Here is a 26,271-nt window from a genome sequence, read left to right as displayed (position 1 = left end):
AACACATTTCTGTGCATTTGCTCTGGGTGCACAGCAAGAGCTCACACAGCTTCTTTTCCATTTCCAAAGGCCGCAGCATTGGAGGCAAGAGGCCCAGCAGTTCATTTACACCCAGCTATTTTTATTCACTTCTAATAAAACATGCGTCCTGAAAAATGGGATTCTTGGCTATCTGCAGTTGTGAAAACAAGTGGGTATTTTCCTACAGGATTAATCATCTGAAAACATCTTACAGTTGCCAAGCCCAAGTCTCCCCTCAGGCCACGGCTGTTCCAACGCTGTTCTCAGAGGTAAAATACACCTACAACTTCATGGATGTGATGCAGGGGGGAGAAAAATGACACATGGAAACTAATGCATTGGGAAAACTGGAAAATAAATTCAGGAATAGGAAAGAGAGAAAAATCCAGACATTCAACTTGGTCTCCTTGGGACACAGGTTTGTGCTTGTTCTCTTTGTAAAGCTTTTAAAGGAGTGACAGCACCTGCAGCCACTTCCAGCTGGGGCTCGGGGTGTCACAAGGGATCAGAGTCTGCAGAGAGCAAGTTAAGAGTCTGTTACATTAGCATTGTTGTTTGGGTTTTTTTTGCCAGCCCCATCTTGCCTTCGCTTCGCCAACAGTGCTATTTAAAACCATCACCTGAGGTACCTGGAGACTGTGGTCACAGGTGGGTCCCACCCCTTCTGCTCAGATCAGGTACTTGTGCTCCAGCCCTTTTCTTACCTTACATTGCCTACGAGATCCTTCTCTGGCATCTTTGTCAACACATCTGAGCCAACGGCCACTAACCCATCCATCGATCCATCACCCAAAGCCTCACTGAAAACTCTGAGGAGTTCAAGAGCTCAATAGTAGTGCTGAAACTAAAGAACTAGAGCTTTGGCAAGGAGCACAGACTAGATAAATAAGGCAAAGGAATGGGGAAGCCAGGAGACCATTAGAGAAAAAGTAACAGTGACACTTTGAATAACTCCCTCGCTCTCGAGTGAAAAATGAGAGCGCGTTCCATGCAGCAGCCAACAGAACAGAGCAGCTCTCAGCACTTTAGTCCTCCAGGCACCATTTTCAGCTCTCTGGTGCATCCCAAAGAAAGATTTTAGGTTTTCCAAGAAGAACAAAGTAACCACATTTTGTACACGATGGGATCAGTCTCCATTGTCATTAAAACATTTTCTGACCTCCCTTTCTATAGACTCAATCCCCAAAAAAGAAGTTTTCCATATAAAGTATCTTAAAGTTGAAAATGTACAGCTCATATATATGGAATTTGTACAACCAGATTTTACTGTATATATATAGTTGCATGTTTGCTAGTCAGTGTAGACAGAAGCAGCTGTAAAGCAACTAAAACAACAGTATTTAATTGCAAACAGGAGCCAACTGACTTCAAAATGTAATATTTTACATCAAGACAGGTTTTGCAGCTGTTCAAGTCAGTTTTCATTAGGTACATGGTAGACAGTAAAACTCTGATCTACATTTACTTCTAGTTTCATCTTTCTGGGCAGAGATTTCACATATCTCTAAGTAATCCCGAACTGAAGAGTCAGATGCGTAACAGATTCCCAGGTAGCAGCTTAATGTACCGTAGGAAAGTCAGTTTTGTTTTACCAAGGACTAGAATCCACTTCACTGACATTCCCTGAGGCAACCCACTGGTTTATGGTTTTGTCCTCCAATTGTTTGTATATAGTTGCTGTTCTGTTCCCAACTGCTTTGTTTCTTCAAAAATAGCAATGAAAGTTACCAGATATCTTTTTCTAAGTGTCTAATTGTATATTTCAGCAATTACGCCTCCCCTTAATACCCTCTTCTCCTTCTGTTTTCCCCCTCCAAAAATCACAAGTCAGCAGATAGGAAATCTGTGTGCTTGATTTCCAGAAGGTAAGAATTCAGATCTGTAAATGGACGCTCATTTTTAAAGATGGAAATGTGTGAGCTGAGAAGAATGTAGCAAACAGGTAGAACAGAATTAATATGCAATGAACAGCCTAAAATTAATCTCACTACAATTGAAGTTCTCTCTCTTCAAGAGAGAGAATCGATGATGCTAAAAAGATCAAGCGTGGGGAGAGCCTGGGGCAGGGGGGTGGAGGGGAGAGCAACAAGAGAATTGTCATCCTTGGTCCACAGAAATGCACTGAGAACACACACTTTACATTCTCAATGGACTAAGGAGGTTTAATATTTCAAAACGTCTGTGTATAATCAATGCACTTAAAGCTTTAAGTTTAGTAACTTCACTTAGACTTTGTTTATAAAACAAACACACACAAGCACACTTCCTAGAGTGCAAAAATGCTTAAATACTTCAATTACAGAACTCCACGTGTAGTTTTTGCAACAGTGATCCTTTTGCTCTCAGAGTCAACTTCTTCCTTGTCATCGCATCCATTGCCAGCAACGGTTGCATTAAAACGAACCAAAAAGAAATGCAGCAAATGCAACAGTCAATAACTCTATACCAGTTGTTCAGTTTTCCAGAGGACATTGTTCATTTGTATAAGCTCATCGTTGGACTCTGATACATGCACATGTAAGCATCGCACAACAGTCTTCGTGCACAGCCTTGGATCTTTCTGGAATCCAGTGAATGTAATTCTTCTAGTGACATCTTCAGGTATTCACCAACTTCTGGACAGGGGGTAACTTGTGGAATGTTAAAGCCGTTCTGACCTCCTATTAACCATGAGGAAAGAGAAAGATTAGAATAGCATTGACATGGATTTGCTCTTTAAAATGTACTTTAATGATGACAGCACCACCTGTTCTTGAAGAAGCCTTTGAACAAAACCTAAATATGTGCTACTGTGGGGTAAACTTACACAAACAGCGTGCTATTCAAGAAAAATCACAGTTGCTGTCAGAGTATCTTGTCGTGTTTGCTAACAAACACACATCCACACAAACACCACGTAAGAAGCCCACCAGAACTACACCTTTGGGTTTTCATTAACACTAGTAATTCTGTACAACTTCAGGAGAGTCACCTGAACACATACTCCACCTCAAACACTGCGGGATTTGTTAATAACACCACAGCTGGTGAATTATAAACCCTGGGTGTCTGGACCTGAGTTTGCTTCTCGTCACTTTCCATGTAAAAATAAGCAAATTCAATCAACACAAGTATGGACACATCCATGACACTGGCAGCCATTTGTAGAGAATTAAACCAGCTGAAGAAAAATACTTGTCATTCAAAAGCCCCTGAGATCAGCAGGAAATATATCCAGTGAGTATTTCATGGGACAGGCATTCCTGAAATCAAGTGGTTCTTTACAGCCTTGAGCCCCACACATTTCAGGCACTTTGAAACACAGTTCCATGGCCTCTGGTTGCTACAAGACTTGAATCCTGTCGCAGCTTGATTTTCAACAGGACTGTAACAGTGTCGTTTGGCAGCTGTAAGAGCCAGGGGCTTGAGAATTCTTCATGGAACTGTTACTATGAGTCTGACACTTGCATCTGTTATTCCTGGTTTTCTCAGGCACCAAAATTGAGCAGAGGGTCCTTATTTAAACACTATTTAATGCAGCAGTATCTAAGAGAACATTTGTTTCACCGACCTTTGTATTATTACAGGGTAACAGTTTTGCACTTATAACCCGATTGGCATGGACGATGTAAGGTGTGACCATTTCTTCTAGGCTAATGACACCTACACCTACAGTCATTTAAGCAAAAGCAATAACAATATTTGCATACTATTGGATAATTGTGTACATCCCCTGAAATTCAGATTGAAAGAACACATTTCTGCAGTTGATTATATAAAATGAATTATCTCTGCCAAACTCACAAAGTATGTAAGGAGTCCCACTAGAAAACTTCTGTGATTCCTTCTGTACCATCTACTTATAAAGGTATCCAATTTAGGTGAAATTCAGATTATGCACATCAATGGCTACTATGAAATCAATGCAGTTAGGTAAGGCTGGGTCAGGGTTAGTGTCCCAGCATCAAGTACATCAAGCTAAATTATATTAATTTCCCCAAAACACTAAGAAATAGGCATCAAAATTTAAAATACTTATACACATCAGAAAGTTATTATTACGAATAAATAGAAGCTGTACCATCCCGATCTGCCATGCTGTCAAAGAAAAGCCAGGCGGAGTCATCCCTCCCGTATTTCACAAAAGCGACGTAGTGGCTCGTTTCTATGCAGAGAACAGCAAACAACTCCATCTTCTGGTACGGGATGCAGCCGTGCCGCCAGTCCCAGTCCGGCAGATCCTTCGGGAGTGACAACGGATTGAATTTATGGCTCTGTCTCTTGGGATGAAGATGAACCTACAATTGAAGCGATATTTCAGAAAAGAAAAACCACCCCATCACATTGTTTCAGTGCAGACAAAGCTAAAAAGAACATTACTGCTGAGCTGAAGATTAATGGCATTACAGAAGGAGCTGCAATAACAGTAGCAGACTAAATGCTGCTTCTATTTTTTCCCCACCAGTACAGTTCAATATTACCCAGAAAATTCAAATCTAAGGTTGGAAGGGAAGACAGATACAATGCAACGATTTTCTACTATGCTCAGACTTGAAGACAAGCCATGACTATGACAGCTTCACACAAGGTACCAAACAGCTCTCAGAATTAAGCTGTTCTACACCACAAATTTATCAATTCAAACAAGGTAGCATGTATGCAAAATGAGGACTTAAAGCAGGTGAAAAGAAACAGATTCCAAGCTGCCTGTGATTACTACTTCTCCAGTCTTCAGTCCTGGTGTAGAGTAACAAAGAACAACTTACTTGTGTATTGCATGTTTTGCAGAACTGCTTGATCTTCCCAGCAGAAATATCGGTATCTTCATAACATTCTCTGCACTCGTACATAGCGAGTCCTCCACAGATCCGGCACTGCCTGGGGGCTGCGTTGGCAAAGAAGAGATTACTGTCCAATTTGGGAAGGCTTTTTTGTTTTATTAAGATGAGGGAAATGAAAAGGAGGGAGGATTACTACTTCAAACGGAGAAAAACACTAAAAAAGCTGAAACCAGGTTGCCAATCAAAGCAGATTGTACCACTGTGTTTAACTTCCTCCCTTTGACAATGTGAAGAGAAAAAGGGCTGAAGTGCTAAGTTGCAAAAGAGAAAACGATAAAAACTGTTTTATCAACTGCATGAACAAGTAAAACCAGGCTCGTATATCGAGTTAGTTCTCTCTCATCATATTGGTAGAGCCAGCTTACACTGATAGCTAGCAAAAACTGATGGTCATGACAGTTTCAGAGATTATTTTTGTAATAAATATTAGCAGTTTTATTAATTCTTATCTCAAAATTAAAATCAGGTGTGTTTCCTTAGGTAATGCAAGATAAAAAAATCAGTGGCTGGCAAACGTCAGCAATTTAGGTCACAAGAAAAGTGATAGATTTATAGTTGAAAAATGCACCATCACCACACGCCGCAGGTTTCCCTCCTGATCTCAGGTTCTCTTTAGTTTGATAAACCAATAGCAAAAAGCTTTGAAACATGCAGCACAAATTGATGAAGATTAATGAAACGGAGTCAGCGTTGTAAATACCTGTTAACCCATCTCGGTGCTATACTCTGCTTTTAAGATTTCCTGCCTGTCATATTAATGATTGTTTTGCTGCTAATAACTCCATTTTAATAACATTGTCTTGAAATAAGAAGTTGAGTTGTACAGATATTCAAGAATTGAATTAAATAAATATAATCAAGCAAGTTATTCTGAATCACCGTTCTTGACATGAGGGGAAAACAGTATTCTAGCCAGTATGTTTTCCTTTCTCCTCAGCCTGAGCATCTTAAACTACCTTGTTAAATACTTTACTTTAAAACACAAACGACAAGAAAACCATAAACACAGACCTACCAGGAATACTTATTTTAGTCACTCTCAACAATTCTTTTATTACACAACACAGTGGTCTATACTTACTATCTTCAAGTAAGTCTGTTATATTTAATTCCAAGGATGGAAAAATTTTGTTGAACATTTTGAAGTCTTTTCCGAACCGAGGCATCTGGATAATCAAGCAAGAGGGTGCCTGGGGAAAATGCCAGAAGATAGTGTCATGAGCGAGAGACAAAGAATTATCTACATGTACAGACATACTTCTAATGCTATAAACACATTCCAGTTATATAAACTTGCTGCCCATTGACTTCAGAATGAACAGGATGGTAAGCAAACCTCAATTAAGACTTTAAGAGAAACTACAGCTAAAAAAAGAAGGAAAGTGGCATCTAAATCACTATCGAATATTTGAAGTCCCAGTCATGCTGAAGTGCTGTATAAATATACTGGACTAGACACTCCCCTCTGAGGGAGGGACAGACGACAGGAAGAGAAGGGGGGGAAGCGGGAGTGGTCAAGAAGAAGAAGGGGGGGCTGTGTCAAGAAAAAGTGTGTGTGTGGGTCAATAAAAAGGGGGGGAGTCAAGAAGAAGAAGAAGGGGGGGAAGGGGTCAAGAAGAAGAAGAAGGGGGGAAGGGGTCAAGAAGAAGAAGAAGGGGGGAAGGGGTCAAGAAGAAGGAGGGGGGCGGGGGGGTCAAGAGCTGTCACCAACCTCTGCAAACTTCAAGTTGCTGTTGATGAACGACCACTCCAGTAACTGCTGAATCGTTGGGACTCCAACTTTCTCATTTTTGTCCATAAATATCTGATAGAAGTAACAGTCTTGTACTTTCTGGCCTGCAGATCTAAAAAGAGATTTGAAAAAGAGAAAAAAAAAAGATTCTGAAGCTCTACTATGACAAGGACAATAACATCTACCAGAAAATAGTCTACACAGCATCCTGTCTGCATTGAAATACATAGTGCTTTAAAAGAAATAAAGCCAGCAACAAGAACAAAATATGACAGGCAATCAAGTATTAAGTGTGGACTGATTTTAGAACAAACCTATTGAATAAACAAAAGCAGTATAAGTTTCAGAGCATGTTTCAAAACATACCTCTGCATATGTTGCAAGTGGAACAAGAGGCTTTTCCTTGACTCCTTTCAGCTGTGATTTCTGCCACAGCAGCACACCTGTTAACTGCCAAAAACTACACACACATTCTCACCTGAAAATCTATTCTAATTATAACAATACTGTTATAATTATAGGATTGTACCTCTGCTGTTTCACCAGAATAATACATTAGCCAGAGAAGTTTCTCTGCACATTGTCTTTCATGGAATTAAAGAGAGCTGGTAACAGCTGTGAGGTCTTAAGATGGAAAGCTGTTCTCTGAACATTTTTCTGTACAGACTCAATAAATGCTTTAAGTTACTAGTTGTTGTGTTTTGGTTTGGTTGGTTTTGTTTGTTAAACCTAACACTAGATTACAAACATAAACCTTTGCAGCCTTTGCAACATGGGACCAGTGGGCCAAAACCCACCTACCAGAAAGGTAGGAAATTGTGTCCAATTAGTCAATATCACTTTATTTTATAGAATCTTGTTAGAAATATGGATCAGGAGTCAAAGGTGGCCTCAGGTCTATCTCGATTTGAAAGGCAGCAGATACTCTCTCCTCATCAGCCTCTACACACAGATGAGCTCAACAAAGAAAAAAGATTCACCTGATTTTCAGCAGTGGCTCAACTCTCAGAATATGGTGAAATAAAATATTCAAAAATTCTTCTGGATCTGAGGAGGGAGGGAAAAAAAAGGCCTTGTTAGTATGCAAAACCAGATACATTATTCAAGACTGATTTTAGATTAAAGTTTTCAAAATAGGAAAAAAGAGAGTCATTTTTACAGCTTTATTAACATACTAAGATTATGACAAACTATGAACATTTTCATGACACAAACCTCTATTTACTCCTTTGGCATCAAATGGCCCTAATAAAAGACAGGCTCGACATGGAAACAAAGCTTTCCAGTCAAGATCAGAAAGATGCTCTGTATTTCACAGGACAACTTTTCCAGAAGAAATCAAAGCTTTCAAAAGAAGCCACTGAAGTGCAGAGAAGTGGTGAGGAGTAGTGACAGTAACGCTTCCAGAAACCCCCCACGATAGTACAAAGTTCATCTAAACTGGAGGCCGAGCTCTCTAATCAAGAATGCAGCCACCACTCGCTTCCCAGAAGTCTTTTCTCCCCCAACACTGAGACTTTTCTGATATATTTCTCCTCCTGCCACTACCTGCAATAAATACTGGGTTTCAGCATTTACACAGAAAGCAGTGTTCTCCCAAACAAAACCAAACCAGCTACATAATACAATGCTAATTAATCTTTATATGCAGCAGAAGATCAAAAGGTTGGGAATTGATTTTTTCCAATATGACTTACACACTTTATTTCCTAAAATACTACATAACCATGGTGACAGTGAAATGTTGTAGTGGAGAGATTATTCATCAGGGCCCAAGGTGACATTCTGAGAGAGGACAAAGATTCCAGCCTTATCACAGTCTCAGTGTCGGAGAAGGAGCCTCGGATCTCGCCCGGCTGCTACAAGGGATTTGCAACGAAAGAAATCCCATCAGTGCCAGACTATTAGGGCAGAAACTGGTCACCTTGGGCTCCTTACAGACCCAAGGAAGCAGAAGGTACCTTTTTACAACCCAATGGTCACTCAAATCTCTGGTAGAGATATCACTGCTGCAGAGAAATATTTCTGTGTTTAGTATAGCTACACAGCAAGGTGTTTCAGTTCCTTCCTATTATGATTCTTGCAAATCTCAAAGAACGGAAAACCTCCCCAGTTACCTTTTTCCTCTGAAGTGAATCCTGATGCAGCCTCAACTTTTTCAAGTATTTTCCTCAGTTTCATTATTTTTGTAGCACATACATATCCATATCTAAGATAAATGGGTTTAATAAGCTGTTAGCTATGTTGTGATCAAGTCAGAGAAGCAGCAAAAGACTCTTGAATGCTGAAATACCAGCTCTCATACACTCATTAAACTGTGTACAGTATTTCTTCAAAACTATGTATTGACTCCTCACATTCAACCTGACTTCCAGTTTAACCCAGTATGAACTTCGTGCAGAACTCCATGTTCCTGCATAACTTTTAAGAGCTCTTTTTAAACATTAACTGACCGTGATAACCATTTTCTGATTTGTCAGTCAATTACATTTGATTTGGTTTCACTCTAGTTTGCACTGCTTAACAAATCATTTTCAGAATGGCAGATGATAAATGCACGGTGGGAGTTGTTAACAACAAAAATGTCAATATCTGAGAAAAAGACAGAGAGCGGTAGTGCTGACCTAAGCAGCTGAAGCTTTGAGCATTCAGGCTGTTCCTCTAAAACGTCACAAAAAGTGTAAAGGAAGTTTTAAGCCAAATACACCTCTTGTTAAGAACAGCAGCATTAAAAACATGCAAATACAAATGCTGTGAACAAACCTAACGTGTGTCCATCTACACTTCTGTATCCATACCTATATGCATTTTACAATAGCTTTATGCCGATCGCATTTCCAAATACAGACTAGTGGAAATACTTTATCACCAAACAGTACTTCCAGTTAGCAATGACTGAATTTACCTAAAGAACAAGTAAAAATACTCATTAAAAAAATGAAGAGACTGGCAGCAGCAGCTAGGCAAGCTTTTCAGAGAGGAATCACAAACAGCAGAATCTAGGATTAAGTTTATATTCACGTCTTTACTTACATTCTGAGAGGATTCACAATCTCTGTGCGCAACAGCTCCTGAGTCTCACTATAATACTCTACATCATTCTTTTCTTTAGGTCTGAGTAACACAGTGTCCAAAACAGAGCTGAAAGAAAACAGGCTACAAAATAAAAAAGCAAAGGTTGGTTTGATTCTGGAAGATACAACCATTTAGATGCCTGAGCAACGTGAGACAAACCAAGCAAAGCCACGGAAAGAATTAAAGAACTAAACAAACTCAAGAAGATCTAATTATGGACAGAGGACAACACAGCTGTACTAAATGGTAAAGTCCACTCTAACGCAGATCCTTTCTGCAGCGGGGTACAAAACCAGTCACCCAGGCAGGATTCTGCAAATAAGTTTTAAGAGATATTTCCCTCCCTCCAGCCCTTTAATTACCTCTTTAATCCTTAAGCATTTACAGTCAAAAGGAGCAGAGATACGTGAGGGTCAGGACGAGCTGGGTACAATGTGCACTTCACATGATGGAGCAAAAGCTGCAGAACTTGTTCAAATCACGAGAGCAGCGTGAGGCGTTGGATCACGGTGCAGCGATACAGACGTTACAACACGCACCACATGTGCCATGCTTCTAGCATGCGATGGCACTATACATACTACGAACTTACCAGAATAAGGTGGAGTCTAAGTAACAGGAGTTGTAATGTCCCTGGATACCTTTCTTCTTTCCAATCATCGTCTCTAAACCTTCTTTTTCCATTTTCGGAGGAGTGTTTTCTTCTACCACTTCACTTAAGTAACCTCCAAAGGCTGAAAGGGTTTTTTTAAAAGACACTTTAAAGTCTCAAATTTGATCCCCCTTGAGATTTTCCTATTAAACTTTTACAGTGAAGTTCCTGCTTGAGCGCAAGCATTCCTCCTCTGGACTAAAATAGCATTTTACTATAGCCCAGACTCACCGTCTTCCAGAGCGTGACCCAGGCCTTACACTGCACTGACAATGCATGTTAGAGTGCTCCAGAAAGCAGCACTCAATTAATTATAGTGCTCACTATAAATGCCACTATCTTACAAGTATCCAACAGTTCTTCCTTTGCTGTTCTCCCAGGCAATACAACATGACCCAAGAAATCTAAAATATTTGAAGTTAAAAATAAAAAAAAAAAATAAGAGTTTTTTGCCACTAACTTCCACCATAAAACACACATGCTTTTCTATGTTAATATTTAGAAAAGATAATTTTATATTACAGATAAAAACCCTGTTTTTTTCTAGTGCAATCACATATTGCTGGAGCTGCAAATATCATTTTCAGCAGGATTGCTTTACAATTTCTAAAGTAAAAAAATGTACAGCGTAACAAAAAAACCCCACCTTAATTCTATGAAATGTCTATAAATATATGAACATTTTGTTTGTTTAAATCATCAAAAATAATACTTAGAATCTTGCTGTTCTGTACAGACTGATCTTCTAATCATTAACCTCACTTAAATTATACCTGTACAGATTTTCAAGTGTTCAATACAAAGAACACATTGCAGAAATAAATGAAACCAAAGCCCAGGTCGGTTCCCAGCTGATTAATAAGTAAGCAGCAGAAGCTCGGTACCTAGAGAGTTGCAGCGTTCAATCTGGTTGGAAACGGGCTGTAACGAGGCAAACCTGGAGTCTGGCCGGCAGCTTTTGAGTTTAACAAAAAGCGCTTTCTTCGGAGCACAAGTGAAGTAGCGAGTTCCTTTAAACGTTCCGTCCGTACAACCCGCACATTCATCTTCCTGAAAATTCAAGTGAGAACTCACTATTTTTCTTATTTCTAGAATTCTGCAGTAAGGCATTTGGTAAAATATCTATCTATAAGTCACCCTTAAGGTACTCTGAAGCTTGGCGTACAAGGTTCCTGCATTTTTGTATTCAAAGCTTCAGCTGACATGTTCTTTAACTGGATTTATTGAGGAAATTAAGAGTCACACTTTTTTTTCCTTCATGCTTAAGCTTTCACTCCATCCAAAATAAAACAAAAATTCCATCAGAAGCAGCTTGGAGGAAGCACGAATTAAATGCAGGCAACATCAGGAATTTAACTAAGCAATTAGTCACTCCAGATTCCTTCTGTAATTAGAAAGAGCACACCTGCACTACCCAGCACCTTTTAAAACTCAATTAAAATCACTAAGCATTGCGTAGGGTGAATAGGTCCAGTGGGACTGTGGCTTGCACGAGAAAAATGTGCAGAGCACAGAGTGTACAGAGACAACACAAACTAGGTATGAAAAATAGCAAGTTATTTCTATCTTTGCAAACAAGATTGAAGGTATACAGTCTGCTTACTAACAGCTCCTGGGGTTTAATGCAGAATTGCAAGGTGCGCAAGTCCAAGAGCCCAGTTTAACACAAGGCACCCCAAAGTGCAGCCTCAGAAAGCCTGTGGCAAACTACAGCTTGAGCTTCACTCACCAAACCCACAAGCATCAGGACTTGTTCTAACAGCTGAAATTCCAGCCACATTCTCACCTACTTTGCTAAAGATGTTTGTTGTTTTACATAATTGTACACTGTTTTATCTGAAATTTTATTGAACATGATCCCAAAGTAAATAACTCTATCTCCTTAATTGCGTACATGTTAATTTAACTGATAACCAATCACAGCCTTGGCAGCAGCTTAATTAAGTGTCAGTACATAATATCATTTCATGTTTGCAGCAACTGGGAGTTTACAAAGGGCCCACATGAACACATAAAGCACACAGCTGTCAAATCCACAATATCACTATCATCAGTTATCGCAACCACTGTTATGACTCTGACACTGCCTGTCTGCTGGTATGCAAAAAAACCCCAAAAAACTGATATTCAATAAAGACTCTAACAGCCAAGGCATTTTATGCAAATCTGCATTTTGAAGAACCTTTAAATATCAAGACAAATTAAACAGTATTCCCTGAAAATAAAACAAACAGTTTCAGAACAAATATGAGACCTTGGTACTTATTTTTAAAATGTTCTTTAAGCTTCAATGATTGTTTGCTGCTACCCTTAGCTACAGTCATGCTGAATAAAGCTAAATGGAAAGTTAAATGTATTCACAAGGTGTTAATGTCTATATCTGCTTATTTGCAGTTTCTCAGAGAACGCAAAAATAACTACAAATAGCGCTGAGCCAGAAACTGGTTTCTTGACCAACAATGTTGCTTCAGCATGCAATGAACTGGTCACTCTACAGTCAGCTTTTTCAATTAAAATCTTATTATGTAAGCAAAGGGCATTCCTTTAAAGTAAGTAAGCAACCAGCCCTACAAATTCAATTACCCACAGTGGCAGAAAGGCATCTCAGAGCCTGCCAACAGCAGCCACAAAGTCAGAATTTAGCTATGAGGAGATGACACGGCAACCTGTGTGGACATATTTGTCCAGGCTGCTTTTGCAAAGTATAGAGGCACCAGACACAAAACTAGTGACATGTAACTAATATTAATACAGACTACAACTTATATTTACCAGTTCCAGTCCGGCTAATACTTCATTTACTCCAGGTGGCTGGCCAATCCAGCGGATCACTCCATAGAAAGGAGGATTTTCTTTAACTTCAGCCAAGGAACCTGCTTCAAGACCATGGCAGTTCCCGACTGGGCCTGAGGCTGAAGGGCTCTCCTGGTTAGCTGCAGGATTTACGTCACCGATGACTGACTGAACGGATAAAGAGAGAGGACTATGTGTCATAGTACCATTAGTACTTGACGCTTTTGTCAAGCTAAAAGGGAGGGAGTGAAATCTGTTTTCTGTAGACACAGAGTTCGTTAAAGGTGGTGAAGAATGTCCAAATCCAGGAGATGCATCACTAAGTGATTTTGCAGGGTCTTCAGCAACTGTTAAAATAAAAAACAAGATGTCAGTAAACGTTAGGGGTTTTTTCCCATCTTACAAAAGGAAAGACTCTGCTATCAAACCAAGGAAGCGTATCTGCAACCACATCTGATCTAACGGGGTCCTGTGTAGGAAGCACTAACAGCTGGGGATACACAGGAAGATGTTTGTCACTTGGCAACGCTGGAGATAGAACTGGCCGAGGAGACCCTGCTGTAGTGCTACCACAACCAGCAGAAACCAACAGCATGGAGAAAGGAGGTGTTTGCCAGAAAGTACAGGAAGGTTTAGACTGAAAATCTTTCTTTTTCTCACCCCACATAAGAACTTATCTTTGAATACAAGTGAACAAGGATTACGACTGTGATGGGCAAAACTGGGAAGAACTCATTGGTCAGCGTGACTGAGGGATTTGGTTCACAGCTTATACAGAATGAGTGACTGCTTGCAGATGTGATTTGCAAATGGAAATGTATTTATCTCCCCGTCTCTATCATAATATACTTTGGTTCTAACACAAGGAATAAAAGTTAAATAAAAGGATTTAGATGTCATGACTAATGCAGTGCCTGATATACAGGATCACAACTGCACAAGTGTTCTGTATCATCTCTCACATCTCTACATGGTCTCTAATACATAATTTGTTTTCACAGAGAAAAGCCTCTTCATCACCTCTCCTCTCAACACTGTTTTATTAACTGAAGTTAATGCCCCAAACATTTGTTTTCAAAATTGGTTAACCCTTTAGTCCATAGTCCTTTATAAGTACGTTATTTACCTTGTTAATTTTAAATATTATATTAAACTAATTTTTAAACAGACCTCCAAGCTGTTGGAACAACAGCTGGTAGGCAAACAAGAACAATTTTAACCCATTTTTCTTTCACTATTCATGGAATTCAGGTGCTACTACTGCTACAGGTTTCCATTGTAAATTAACATTATTAGTTTAGTATTTATCCATTCAGTCTCTAAGCCAGCCGGCCACACTTCAGAGAAGTTACCCAGAGGAAAAAAAAGGAGCTGGAAGCAAACCCAGATACACTGATCCTTTGGGTATGCGCATCCAGGCTTGTAAGAACCCAGAGAGAGATTTTCCAGACACAACTTCAAAAAATACTAAAAAACCCAGGTATGCTTAGTCAGATTATTTTTCCCCCCTTACTTCCAGACTGATTAGCTGGCATGGCAGAACATTACAGTTCCCTTAGATCTGCAACATCAGCTACAAAAACACAGGCAAAATAAAATTAGATACTTGGCTACAAGGAATATCTTCGTATTGTCCTTCCAAGTCTCAGTTTTTATTTTGCCTGCAAGACATTCATGTTCCCACAGAGCTGCACACACGTTGCCAAGAACGTAATCTCATACATGCAGAATAAAACAACAGGTCTGTCAATTAAGGCAGAGGATATTTTCATAGGGGTTCCAAGATGCTTTTTATGATACAGTACACCTTCCACTAAGAAAACACAATCCAACTGTTTGAAATTTAAACTCATACTTGTTTTATTTGAAGAACATCAGTACTCTGTAGTTTTGCTTTGCTTTTCAAATCAAGTGTATGCCTACATGGAAAACCATCGTCTCTCTTTACCTTCATCAATATACCATGGGGGTTTTGTTTTCGTTTGAGGTTGAGAGTCAACTGATGAGCCATTTAACGTATAGAAGACTTCAGATCTGTTTCTGCTTCCAGGTTCAGAGGTAGATCCTGGAAAACAACATGTTTTACTGGAAAAGAGTAATCTCTATTAACAAAGCTATTATTTCATAGTGTTCATTTGTTACTATACTTTGAAGAATACATAAGTGCCTTTCCACAAAGCCGCAAACTCCCCCATCAAAGTTCACACAGTTCTGAGCTTGCAACAAGGAGGTGGATTATCCCAAAGCAACTTAGTCCTCCAAGCTGAAATTTCAAACCACCAACCTGAAAAGAAGGCAGAAAATACCCCTCAAGTGCAAATTTTTCATTACTATAAATTATGGATATAAGAAATCATATGAGATAGAGTGTAAAGGTGGTATTTTTGCTTTTTAAAGAGAAAAAAAAATCAGAGTAGGCAAATGAATTACAGATCCAGTTCCACACAGCTACAACTTGTGCTGATGTACAAGCGCAGTTACTTCAGAGCAGATAGTCTGTACCAGCACCCAGTGCCAGGCAGAATGAAAGCTTACAAAATATTCTGTCATTACAATGCTACAATCCAAAATAGCCAGCAGTAAACTCAAAAGTTGTGATTTCTTCCTTAAAAAAAAATAAAAATATTCCCCTTCCAGGTTTTGTTCCCAGGAAGGATTTTCAGAGTTGGCAAAAATCAGAGTCAAAAGCTTATATTTCAATTCTAGTTTTGAATCAGAGCAAAATTAACATATTCATTATTAAGCAGATCTGCTCCTGGGGTAAAAAATTTGGAAGTCTCTAGTCTTGCAGAAGGAAGAAAACAGCAAACAAAATTATCTTTAAAATAATAATAAAAAAAAAAAACCAAACCACAAATAAACAAAAAAAACACATACACCACACTTTCAGAAAAACTTGAATTAGTTATACAAGACAACTAGGTAATATGCTCTTGAATTTTTGCTAAACCTCTAACTGTTTTTCGTGATAGTGAGGGGTTTTGGAGCAGTATTAAGATGTCTACCATCTTTATTATGACTAAATAAATTCATATTCTTACTCTACTTCAGAGAAATCTACCTTGATATGTAGCTTAGGCAATAGATGCTGTGATAGCAAATGCAAGGCAAGACTTTTTGCCAAGCAACAGAAATGTGTAATCTTACCGAGGTAAAGAAAAATCACTCCCCACACGTACCTGTGGCCTTTGGCTTACTGTGATTGAACAGGCTTTTGTCAGCGCCGCCTCTCGAGGTGTAGGCCAGCTTGGGAGGTCTCCTGTCCTGTGACACAGTCTCTAAGACGTGGCATACGAAGAGAATATTAGCTTCCCTTCCTGTGCTTTTCTGTGTCACAGAGAAGTTCAAACCTAACTGAACCAAGGTCTGGCATCATCGGTTTTAAAACTGAGCAGAGTCAAACATTGTTTGGTACATAACCAACATTTTATGTCTACAGGATTTGGTTCTATCACATCAGCAATTACTAGGTTGGTGCAAAAAAGCAATTGTGGTTTTTGCGTTGTTGAAATCTGCCATTTGATATTGGAATACATTCTTAAATAAATATGGCAACGTTATACATCATTTCAGTGCAGTTCTCTCACTATGTTTTTTTGCTAGGGACTTCTAAATGTTGTTTTCTACCAACACATCTACAACAAATCCTCTTTTCCCAAAGACGGAGAAGTCTCCATGAATTCTCCACAGAAGAGAGGAGAATTCACACAAAAACATGCATCTCAAAACTAAACCAGCAAGCAGGAGGTGAAGATAAGCTGGCCAAACTGGAGGCTGTGCACTCATTAGCATCTGTCTGCAGACACAGCACAAACACTAATTTTACATCAAACTTCTTTCTTTCTCCAGAACCAGGAGACTGTAGTGGTGATGAGTTACCACTATACAGTGAATTACTACATGTATGAATTTTTATGCAGTCTTACTATGAATTTTCAAGTATTTACCCACAGAACACACACACACTGCTATCAATACATTTCAAGAACAGAAAGAACAGCTTTCTCGCCCAAGACCTTTAAACTCCTGGAGTAAACTGAACAACATTCAATAAAAAGATTCCCACTACAGACGCTCACATATTCATGAAAACAGTACCATTGTATAGTACTGTAAATACTACAAAATTGACATGAATTTTGTTCAATATTAAACCTTTTCTACTAGTGAGACTGTCACCAGAAGAGGAGGAAACTGAAGGGAAGTATAACACAGAAGGTCAAAGTAATTCAAGCAAATTTAGGATATTAATTCCGCAGTATTGCCTCAATCGCATAACTGTGCCTAGGCTGAGATGGTCTCAAAGTCTGCCTTTTGGTTAAGAAAGCAGAACATACCTGGAATAACATCATTGATATGCAAAAGGAGTGTACTTTCAACACTTGCAAAACTGCACAGCTGGATTCCATTGTATCTTCCATCCCAGTTTCCAATAGGATTATCCTAAAAATAGAAAGACATGTTACATGTATCCCAAGAGAAGATTTAACATCATACAGAACAGACATATGTATTTAGCAAAGTAAAAAGTAGGAATATGAAAGGTTTGACAACATCTACTTCTTCCTGTAACAAACTTTGCCTTTAGCACAGTCAAACATTAAAGACAAGCACAAACTTAAACTGTTCTTTCGTGAAATATCTCCTATTTTAACCAGCATTCCCCTACTAAAATCCACGATTTATAGCCAAGTTACAACAGGTGCAGTGCATTGTTAAGCAACAGCTGGTGCAATCAAGAAAATGGAAGCACCTGGCCTACAAAACCCTTTAACTACTGAAAATTTGAAAGCGGTTCATTTTAAAAAATGCAAGTTGCTAGAAAGAATCTTTAATTACAAGCTTCACATTTTCTTGAAAGATCAACTTTTGTACTTAAGACTCAGTACTTTTAAGGTAGAATAAAGTCAAACAAACCAAGGTTATATAAAAAAACTTTAAAAAAATAGCTAACAAAAAAAAAAGACATACAGTCTACTTTTTAAAAGGCAGAACAAAGCCAGTCTCACGTTAAAAAAAAAGAAAACAAAAAACCACTCAGTTCTCTTACTTCAAGACTGACATCTAACATTGCAAGTAGCTCAGTGGAGGCTCCTCAAGGTAACCAGAGTATTTCTCCTGAACCATTTTGCATCCAATAGGATCCCATTTACCTGATGCCAAAATACAATGACCACCAAGGGGCAACTTTGAACTCAAGTGTTTATTTCCCATTTTAGGTCAGCCTCCGCTGAAGTAGCTTGTGGATAACGTTTCTTCTTCTATATTGCATGTCATTTACTCGCTAACACACATGCAAAAGTTATTAAAGTCAGATTATTTTCTTACCATGTCCACGCCAACAACGTATCCTAAACTTTCGTTTCCTGGTAAGACATCACAGAATATAACTGTCCCATACTCTATACTCTCTCCTATCTTCAGAGAAACCCTGGAGTTGATCTCCAGAGGAGGAAGTTCTACCTGCATTGCGTCAACTGGAGCTGCATAGTCACTTTCCAGTTCATTGTCATCATCTTCCACCAGCTCCAGTTTGTCCAAAGCAACAAAAACCCCACAATCCTCATCACATCTGAAAAGCTGCTTGCCTTGGTACTGTCCATCTGTAAAGCCCTGACCACGACCTTCTTCCTAAGTGTGGGAGGAAGAAGAAAAGAAGGGGAAAACAGAAAAAAAAACCAACAAGCAGTGTATTTTGTGCAAAAGCAGACTTCTACAACAGCAGTAACATAGCCTGGTTTTTGGAGAAATTACAGTAAGAATTTGCCCGATGATCTGTCATTATATTGGGAGCATTCTGTTGCCAGAACTTGTGGCAAATATACACATTGTCTACCTTGGGGAAGTAAACAGTAAAACTTCATTAGATTAGAGAGTAGCTGCAGGCAGAAGCCTTTTTACTCAGAGAAGCATGTTTTCTTTAGGTGCAAAACTTGCTTCCATCATCACATTTTTGCCAGATCAAGACAAGACTACATCACATTAGACATAATGCTAAGTATTCAAAAATTCCACCTACATGCCAAATAAAGGGAGCTGATTTTCATCAGCACTTGGGCCTGATATTCCCTCAGGTTCTTAGTGGGAATTACAAAGAATTTGGGAAAAGTTTAGAGAGGAGTTTAAAAAATAGACTTCTAATGCAAGAGTAGCACTCTCATGAATCTAGTCCTTCAAAAGCTTACGACTAACATTAATTCTGCAGACATATCTCGCTAGGAGCACACAACAGCAACATTCTCTACCTTAACTAGTTGCCATTTGACTTTTAGGGCTCTACAAAACCAGCAGCCCTAAAATCCAGGCCTGCATTTAAAGACTGTCCTGCCACATGCTGGGAAAAGCAAAGTACTCAATAGAAACCTGCGAGTAAGACACTTGCCATGATGAGGATGTAAGTAATTAAGCTTTTTTAGGCTGGAAGAGTCAGAGTATGCACAAGTCTTTCCACCAGCCCAAGCACCTCATCAGGCTTCACTAACATGTAGAATACAAGGCTGTTGTGGTATGGTGTTTTCACAGGCAATTAAAAACAATACTTACGAATAGACTAAAGTTACCAAATTTTTAGGGGTAATGAACCTTATAGAAAAATATTATTACGACTGCCTCTTTAAATAAAAGATTTTCAGCTCATCTTATGTATACGATGCTACTCGTCAGCAAGAGACTTACCAGCAACTCTACTCCAAAGTATATCCCTGATAGGGACCTTTCTTGCAACAAGGGTCCTCTGAAGCGAACAACTCCAGGAAATTTATCGTCTCCTGATCTCAGCTGTACTCGAACAGGCGAGCCAATATCTATTTGGATGCCTTTAGTTAACCTGCTTTTGCTTTTAAACAGACTGTATCTTTCCTCACAGTTAGTAATGGCCAAAAGCAACTCAGCTAGTTTTTCATTTATTTCTATAACATCCTTCTCATCCACAAACAGGATCGCATGAGGTTGTTCCAGAATCTTTAATCCGATCGGCAGTTTCTTGCCTTTACAAGGAATATTTCTGGAGTGGCTCACAGAAGAACGGTCTTGAAAGAACTGCCCAATGCTACCTTTGGGGACTTTCAAGAGCTTCTGAGTCTGCTTGTCTATGACGCTGCATTCTTGGAGAAGCAAGTAAAAGATCCGCTCTTCCCAATAGGATGAACTTGCTTTTTCTTGACTCCATAAGCCCGAATTCATTGTGATTAAAACTTTAAAAGCTGCACAGAAGTCTTCAAGAAAAATAAGCTGTTGATTTACGTGCACTGGTCTTGACAAGTTCTACTGCAGGGTCCACCCTTTGTGAAACAACGCAGGATTCATTTTGCAAAGAACCAAATCCAGAGCAGAAAGCCTAGAATAAAAATGATAAACAAGAGGCAAACTGAAATTGGGGAACTACAGCTGGTTTCAAGTAAAACAATGGAAAATAATTTCGATCTGCCCAGCCCCATTCCTCCTGCAGAATAAAAATAGTTCAGCAAAATCTGAGGCAGCAAACACAGCCTGTTGACCATGGACATACCCATTTCGACTTGGTATTGCTGTGTATTTCCTTTCCTTCTCTAGTTCCTGGAAGCATGGGCCTATGGAAAAAAAGTGATATACATGCAGGAAACACATATAAGTGAAAGGAAATAGAAATATTAATCAAGAGCAAATATCCCACTCAAGTTTACAAACAATATTTCATGGAAGCTTTCCGCTACACATCTTTTCCTGCACTTAGTGACTACTTATTTCTGACAAAGCGTACGGCATCTGTCAGCCCGCGCGGCATTTTGATTTAGTGAAGCAGAAAATCGTGCCAATGTAATAGAGCAACAGAAAATGGAAACTTTAGTAATTTATAATAGTCATTTCTTTACATGACAGAAATGGACAGTTCCAGTAAACAATGTATGAAAAAAGAATTGCGCCAGCATCGCAACATGCAATTCTGAAGAAAAACCTAGAGGCTTTCCTTTTTATAATTTTAAAAGATAATCTGCTTCAACAACGTAGGAAATATATCACTTTCAGTTAATAAAAAATCCTGGAAGAAAGCACCTTAGTTAAACATCATTCTAGAAATTACAGTTCTAAACAAGTCTAAACAAGTTCTAACAAGTTCTAAACAGTCTAAACAAGAACAATCTGAAAATACTTCATCGCTCTTTGTAGCAGGTATACAAGTAAAATACATACACACATATGTCTATACACTGGATACATGAAGAAAGATTTGCAATAATGTAGCAGGATTTTTTCTTCTAGAGATGACAGAAAAGGGCAGCACAGAAGAATATATATGGTCATGTACATTTTTCCGTAGTAATCTGTGATGCCACAGGTGGTTTGCATTCAGCTAAAGGAGAATCTCAATGACTAGTTATGAATTTAACTTAAGTAAATCAAAAGCAAATACTGTTTGTCCTTGTGCCTCCTCTCGCTGCCCTATTTCTCCAGATCTTTCCTTTGATGTCACAAAATCTCTTGCTATTCCCCCTCCTCGGTTTGATCCCAGCTTCTGAACTATCAGAAAGCAAGAGAATCCAGTAGTACTGCAAATATTTTTGTCATCTGTTATTAAAAAAAAGAGTATTTAACAAAACTCATTCTCCCAAAGAAAAGTAAGAATGACCACTGAGGACTTTAAATTTATGCAAAGTAACATCTTTCGGTCACTGGGAATTCACACGTTTGTGTGCGGCGTGCTGAGCGTCCCGGTGAGGTTCTCTTCTACGAGAGAAACTCCGGTAGGCTGGCACTCTATTTGCAAATTAAATAAATATTCTTCTTCATTTTTATTTGATACCCACCAATGGGCTTTAATGTTTGTTGATGTTTAACAGAAAAAGTTTGATAGGGATTGAAATAGTAACGTTTTATATGGAAAGAGATGACAAACGCAACAGGATCTTCCTCTGGCAAGGAAACGCACTTAAATGACCTTTGGTTTTTGTAAGTCTACTCTGATACTAAAACAGAGTTCCACCCAAGCTCTGTCTAGTTTTGCCCCACTTACTTTTTCCAGATATTGTCCTGTTCCATCAGCTTTCAAGACTGATGCACTTAACTTCCTTTTTGTGAGCCATTCCACAAAGTTAACGAACCCCCAATAAATTGCACACAAGTATCTCTGACATTACAGGGATCATGACCTTTCTTATCTCATTTTTACAAATAAGTCATTTTTATTTTAATAGGTCTGTATGGAAACAATATATGAACAGAGAAGTCTGTCCAAGAGCTTAAAAAAAGTAATTTTAAATGTTTATTAAAATATTATTTGTCATGTATTTTTTTAATAAGTATACCCTGTGTGCACATCCATTGCTGCAACATTATATCATCCTTACATGTTTACTAGTAAAGAATTCAGTGTGAAAACACGCCAACAGCTACAATTAGGTTATATAATGACAACTTTATATGGTGCATGGTCAGTCTCCCAAAGTTCTAGTCATGCACAAAGATGTTACTGAGCCACTGAATACAGTACGAAAAGGTTCTCCCCATTATGAAAAAGTACATCATCGCTATATAAAATGCCTTCTTTTAAAAATGTATCTACCACCACTGCCTCCTGCCAAAAACCAATATATAGCTCTAAAAAACAAATCCCCTGCTTTTAGAATAATAAAAATGATAAATTAGTATTTTAACAACACAGAAAAGCTTGCTTAAAAGGACGCTAAGTTGTGGCAATATATCAGAAACGTATGTACATACAAAAGCTGAAAATCAGTTGTTTGGGGGTTTTTAGCAATTTTTCTGCTAGTAAGGCATATTTGCAACAAATAGCACATGCTTATCAGACTAAGACCAGAACAAACTATTAGATCTCAGTATGAACTGTGAATTAAACGAGTCATCATCACACCGCACAACACAACTTTGTGCATACTTGATCATCACCACAGACATTTCAGTGTCAGGACATGTTCAACTGCAGCTTCCACTCCACAAACTACCTGAACTATCTTCATGCTCAAAGGATTTTGTAAAGCCACAGGCAAAACACAGTTATTACTGGTCTCTGTTGTCATTACAGAGACATCTCGTCACAAAAACGGTTTGCTCTGAAATACGAGCGCTTTGTTTCTACCCTGCAGTAGCCTGAGATGAACTCTCAAGAGATGTCTGAGTCAGCTCTCAGGTTTCAGCACGAACACACACATCTGTAGCTCTGATTCACAGTATAAAACAAAGTCTAAAACAAGTTGTACCATTTCTTATGGAACTTTCACCAAGTTTTAAATGGCTGAGATGCAAAGTTATGTTGTTTGGCAGTCTGAAAATCATTTTCAAGGGAAGGGTAAGTATGTAAATTTAGTTGCAGCTCAATGTACACAGAATTATATGACTGTAATACAAGCCACGAGTGGAAGAAATAGAAACTGTTTCTTCAAAATAGCAGCTGAAATATTGTCTGATACAAATAAGTTCATACTCATGATTTCTAAAACAGAAATGCAGCAGAAAAACCCCAGTAAATTTCATTAGCTGCTATAAACTTGATGCAAATACTCTACATTACAGGAAGACCAGAAATCATTATCAACAATCAGAATACTCTGGCATTAGTAGATCGGGCAAGAATACAGCAATACACCATCATCACCGCTCTGCAGACAACCCGCTGTCAACACGAGCCCTCTCGACTGAGTGAGATACAGATACTCAGATTTTGAAATGAGAACCAAATCATATTTAAAACTGTTGGGTTACAGAGTGTTCAATGACAAGACCGGTGTATCTGTTTACTACCTGGCAAGGTGAGTTATGATGTATAACGCACGTGCAAGGCACAAAGCTCGATGCAAAACTCAGTTCTTGAGAATAATTATTTCTCTCCCGCTCCAAATGTGAGATTTCTCGCCACCCCTCCGGGCAGTTCTGAGCGGGATGGGGACGGAAAGCCCCGAAACATGGGAGAGCGGGCCGCCCGGGCCGAGCGCTCAACTATTGGAAAGGCAGCGCAGGCCCGGCCCGGCGCCACCGCCCCCCGAGCGCACCGCGGCCTGACGAGCGGCCCGGCCCGCAGCGCGCGGCGCGGCCCGGCTCGGTCCGGCGGGAACGGCCGGAGGGCGGCTCAGGCCGGACCGCGCAGCCGCCTCGCCCCACCGGACGGCGCCGAGCAGCGGGCAGCGCCCGGCCCCCGCGGGCCCTCACTCACCTCCTCATCCCCAGCCCCGGGCCTCGGCGCCCCGCCCGCCCCTGGGGCCTCCCCGGCGGCGGCTCACGGCCCCGCGGCGCCCGGCGCAGCGGCGAACCCCGCTCCGCGCTCCCCCATCGCCGTCACCACAGCTGCGCTCCGGCCGGCGCAACGCCCGCTGCTGCCCCGGCAGGCCCGCCCCCTCACCCCTCGGGCTCGCGTACAGCCAATCACAGCGCGCCGGCGCCACCGCTTCGTAGCGCTATTGGCCAAGAGCGCCGCCAGGTGACGAGGTGATTCGGGGGTTTCCACTCTATCAAGGTTGTATGAGCCGCAGAGGAGGGGGCGGGGAGGTCAAGAAAAAAGCGGTTGGCGAAACACCACCCACATTGAGGACGCTGATTGGCCATCCAGAGCGCAAAGGCGGGACGTCGGGAGCTACGGCAGCGCTCATTGGATGGCGCAAGCGTGCACCCCCATTGGCGGAAGTGGGGCCATCGGGATCCCAATAGCCAGGGCTGAGATGTTTTTACTCTGAAATGAAATTGAAATGAAAGTGGCGCTGCTGAATATTTGATTTAATAAAAGCCAGATGTAGCTCCCTTATAACCGACCTGCTTTGGGATGTGACTGTCGTCTGAACGCGGTCCTGGCTGATCCGCTCAGCGTCCGTGTGTTTTATATGTATTGAAATAAGTGATAAAAGCAGAATTCGGGAACATAACAGTTACTCAGCGGGACGGTTGTGTTTAAAGGTTCTGTTCATGCATTCAGCATTTCCAGAAGACAACATTTACTGTTAGAGAAGATTTTTTTTTTAATTATTTTTTAATTCATGTATTATTCTAAACCAGTGCTTTAATTTTAAAAACACTTCTGAATGTTGTACTGCTAGAAATGGACTTCCTACCAAGAAGCATCTTTGGAAAAAATAGCGTGTGATCGTGCACTTAAGGTGGTTACAATAATGTTGACATGCAAATAAACCCTGTCCTAGTTTCTCAGCGTCTTTTATATTCCTTTAATACGTATATTTATGTGGTTTAGTAACGTGTGGTTCACCATGAGCTAAGCAAAGGCTGGAAGATGGGACACATGGCCAGGTGGGTGTCAGAAACCAGCAGGATTTTGTTGGAAACTCCTGAGGAAATGAGATTCCAAAGGAACACTCACACTAATTGTTTAGTCTCTTACAAGCAGGATTCCATTTTAAACTCATGTTTAGTTTTGATAGAATAAATAGTGAAAAGATACTACGATTTACACATCAAATTTCTCCACTTTGCAGGAGGGCCCACAGGAGCCCCAGGTTATGCTCTGCTGATCCTCCAGGTGGCTATCTATACACGGCAGCGGCCTTCTCCTCCCTTTGCAGAGCTGCCTTTATGCTGCTACAAACGCATTGACGCGTCTCCTATAAATCCCGTTGTCCCAAATTTCATTATGTTCACGTTTTGGGACTTAAAAAATTACACGTGGAACATTGACTGTAAGTATTAGCCTAAGCACACCGTAATTATATTTGAGAAGAAAAGCGGACAGAAACATTATAAGAATAAAATCTCAAACTATCATATTATAAGGATAAAATCTCAAGCTCTTTCAGACACCATCCGTATAAAGGCCTGGTAAAGTGATAACAGTGCTTTGGCAGCGTCAAATGGGCCCGTTAGGTTTCTTTCATGTTGAAAACCCCGTCAGTAGCACCAGCACAAGGTATTTGCCATTAAACGGCAAATTGTTTCTTTAAACCACACTCTTGTTAGAAGAGACTTGTTTTGTAATAGTGAAGTAAGGTAAACAGATGCCACTTTGAAATGACACAATGCTACACAGTTAAACTTTATATAAATATGGAACGGACTTTTGTGCTGTGCTAGGATAGGAGTATGGTATTCATTTATTACAGCATCACCCCTAAAAGTGCAGAATATTCATGCGGAACAGCTGAATTTTGTTCCTTTAAACATGGAAATGGTAACTATCCAGCTGCATTAAAAAAGAGAGGTAAGGTTCTTGTGGAAGCATCAAAGACAACATTACAGCACTTTCTAAA

General features: G+C 39.8%; 1 protein-coding gene across 6 annotated transcripts; it reads right to left on the bottom strand.

The window, feature by feature from the left end:
• Nucleotides 1-24,376, bottom strand: CYLD (CYLD lysine 63 deubiquitinase). 6 transcript variants are annotated; one of them, XM_080351820.1, is made up of 18 exons: nucleotides 24,237-24,376; nucleotides 20,601-20,661; nucleotides 19,769-20,429; nucleotides 18,422-18,724; nucleotides 17,431-17,536; nucleotides 16,273-16,371; nucleotides 15,042-15,158; nucleotides 13,073-13,440; nucleotides 11,185-11,350; nucleotides 10,241-10,382; nucleotides 9,607-9,729; nucleotides 8,691-8,782; nucleotides 7,554-7,620; nucleotides 6,553-6,685; nucleotides 5,923-6,031; nucleotides 4,767-4,885; nucleotides 4,082-4,298; nucleotides 1-2,681 (listed from the first exon to the last, which is right to left on the bottom strand). In XM_080351820.1, exons 3-18 carry the CDS (start codon nucleotides 20,273-20,275, stop codon nucleotides 2,497-2,499), a joined length of 2,853 nt encoding a protein of 950 aa, XP_080207946.1. In that variant the 5' UTR covers nucleotides 20,276-20,429; nucleotides 20,601-20,661; nucleotides 24,237-24,376; the 3' UTR covers nucleotides 1-2,496. The 6 variants fall into 6 exon arrangements, 5 of the variants coding, with proteins under 5 accessions (XP_080207946.1, XP_080207948.1, XP_080207949.1 ...); XM_080351822.1 differs by having other exon boundaries at nucleotides 9,607-9,714; XM_080351823.1 differs by having other exon boundaries at nucleotides 18,557-18,724.
• Between the last annotated feature and the right edge of the window lie 1,895 nt (nucleotides 24,377-26,271).

This window comes from Nesoenas mayeri (assembly GCF_963082525.1).
Source record: "Nesoenas mayeri genome assembly, chromosome: 12".
NCBI classification, from domain to species: Eukaryota; Metazoa; Chordata; class Aves; order Columbiformes; family Columbidae; genus Nesoenas; species Nesoenas mayeri.
This window is presented reverse-complemented; position numbering and strand designations above follow the sequence as displayed.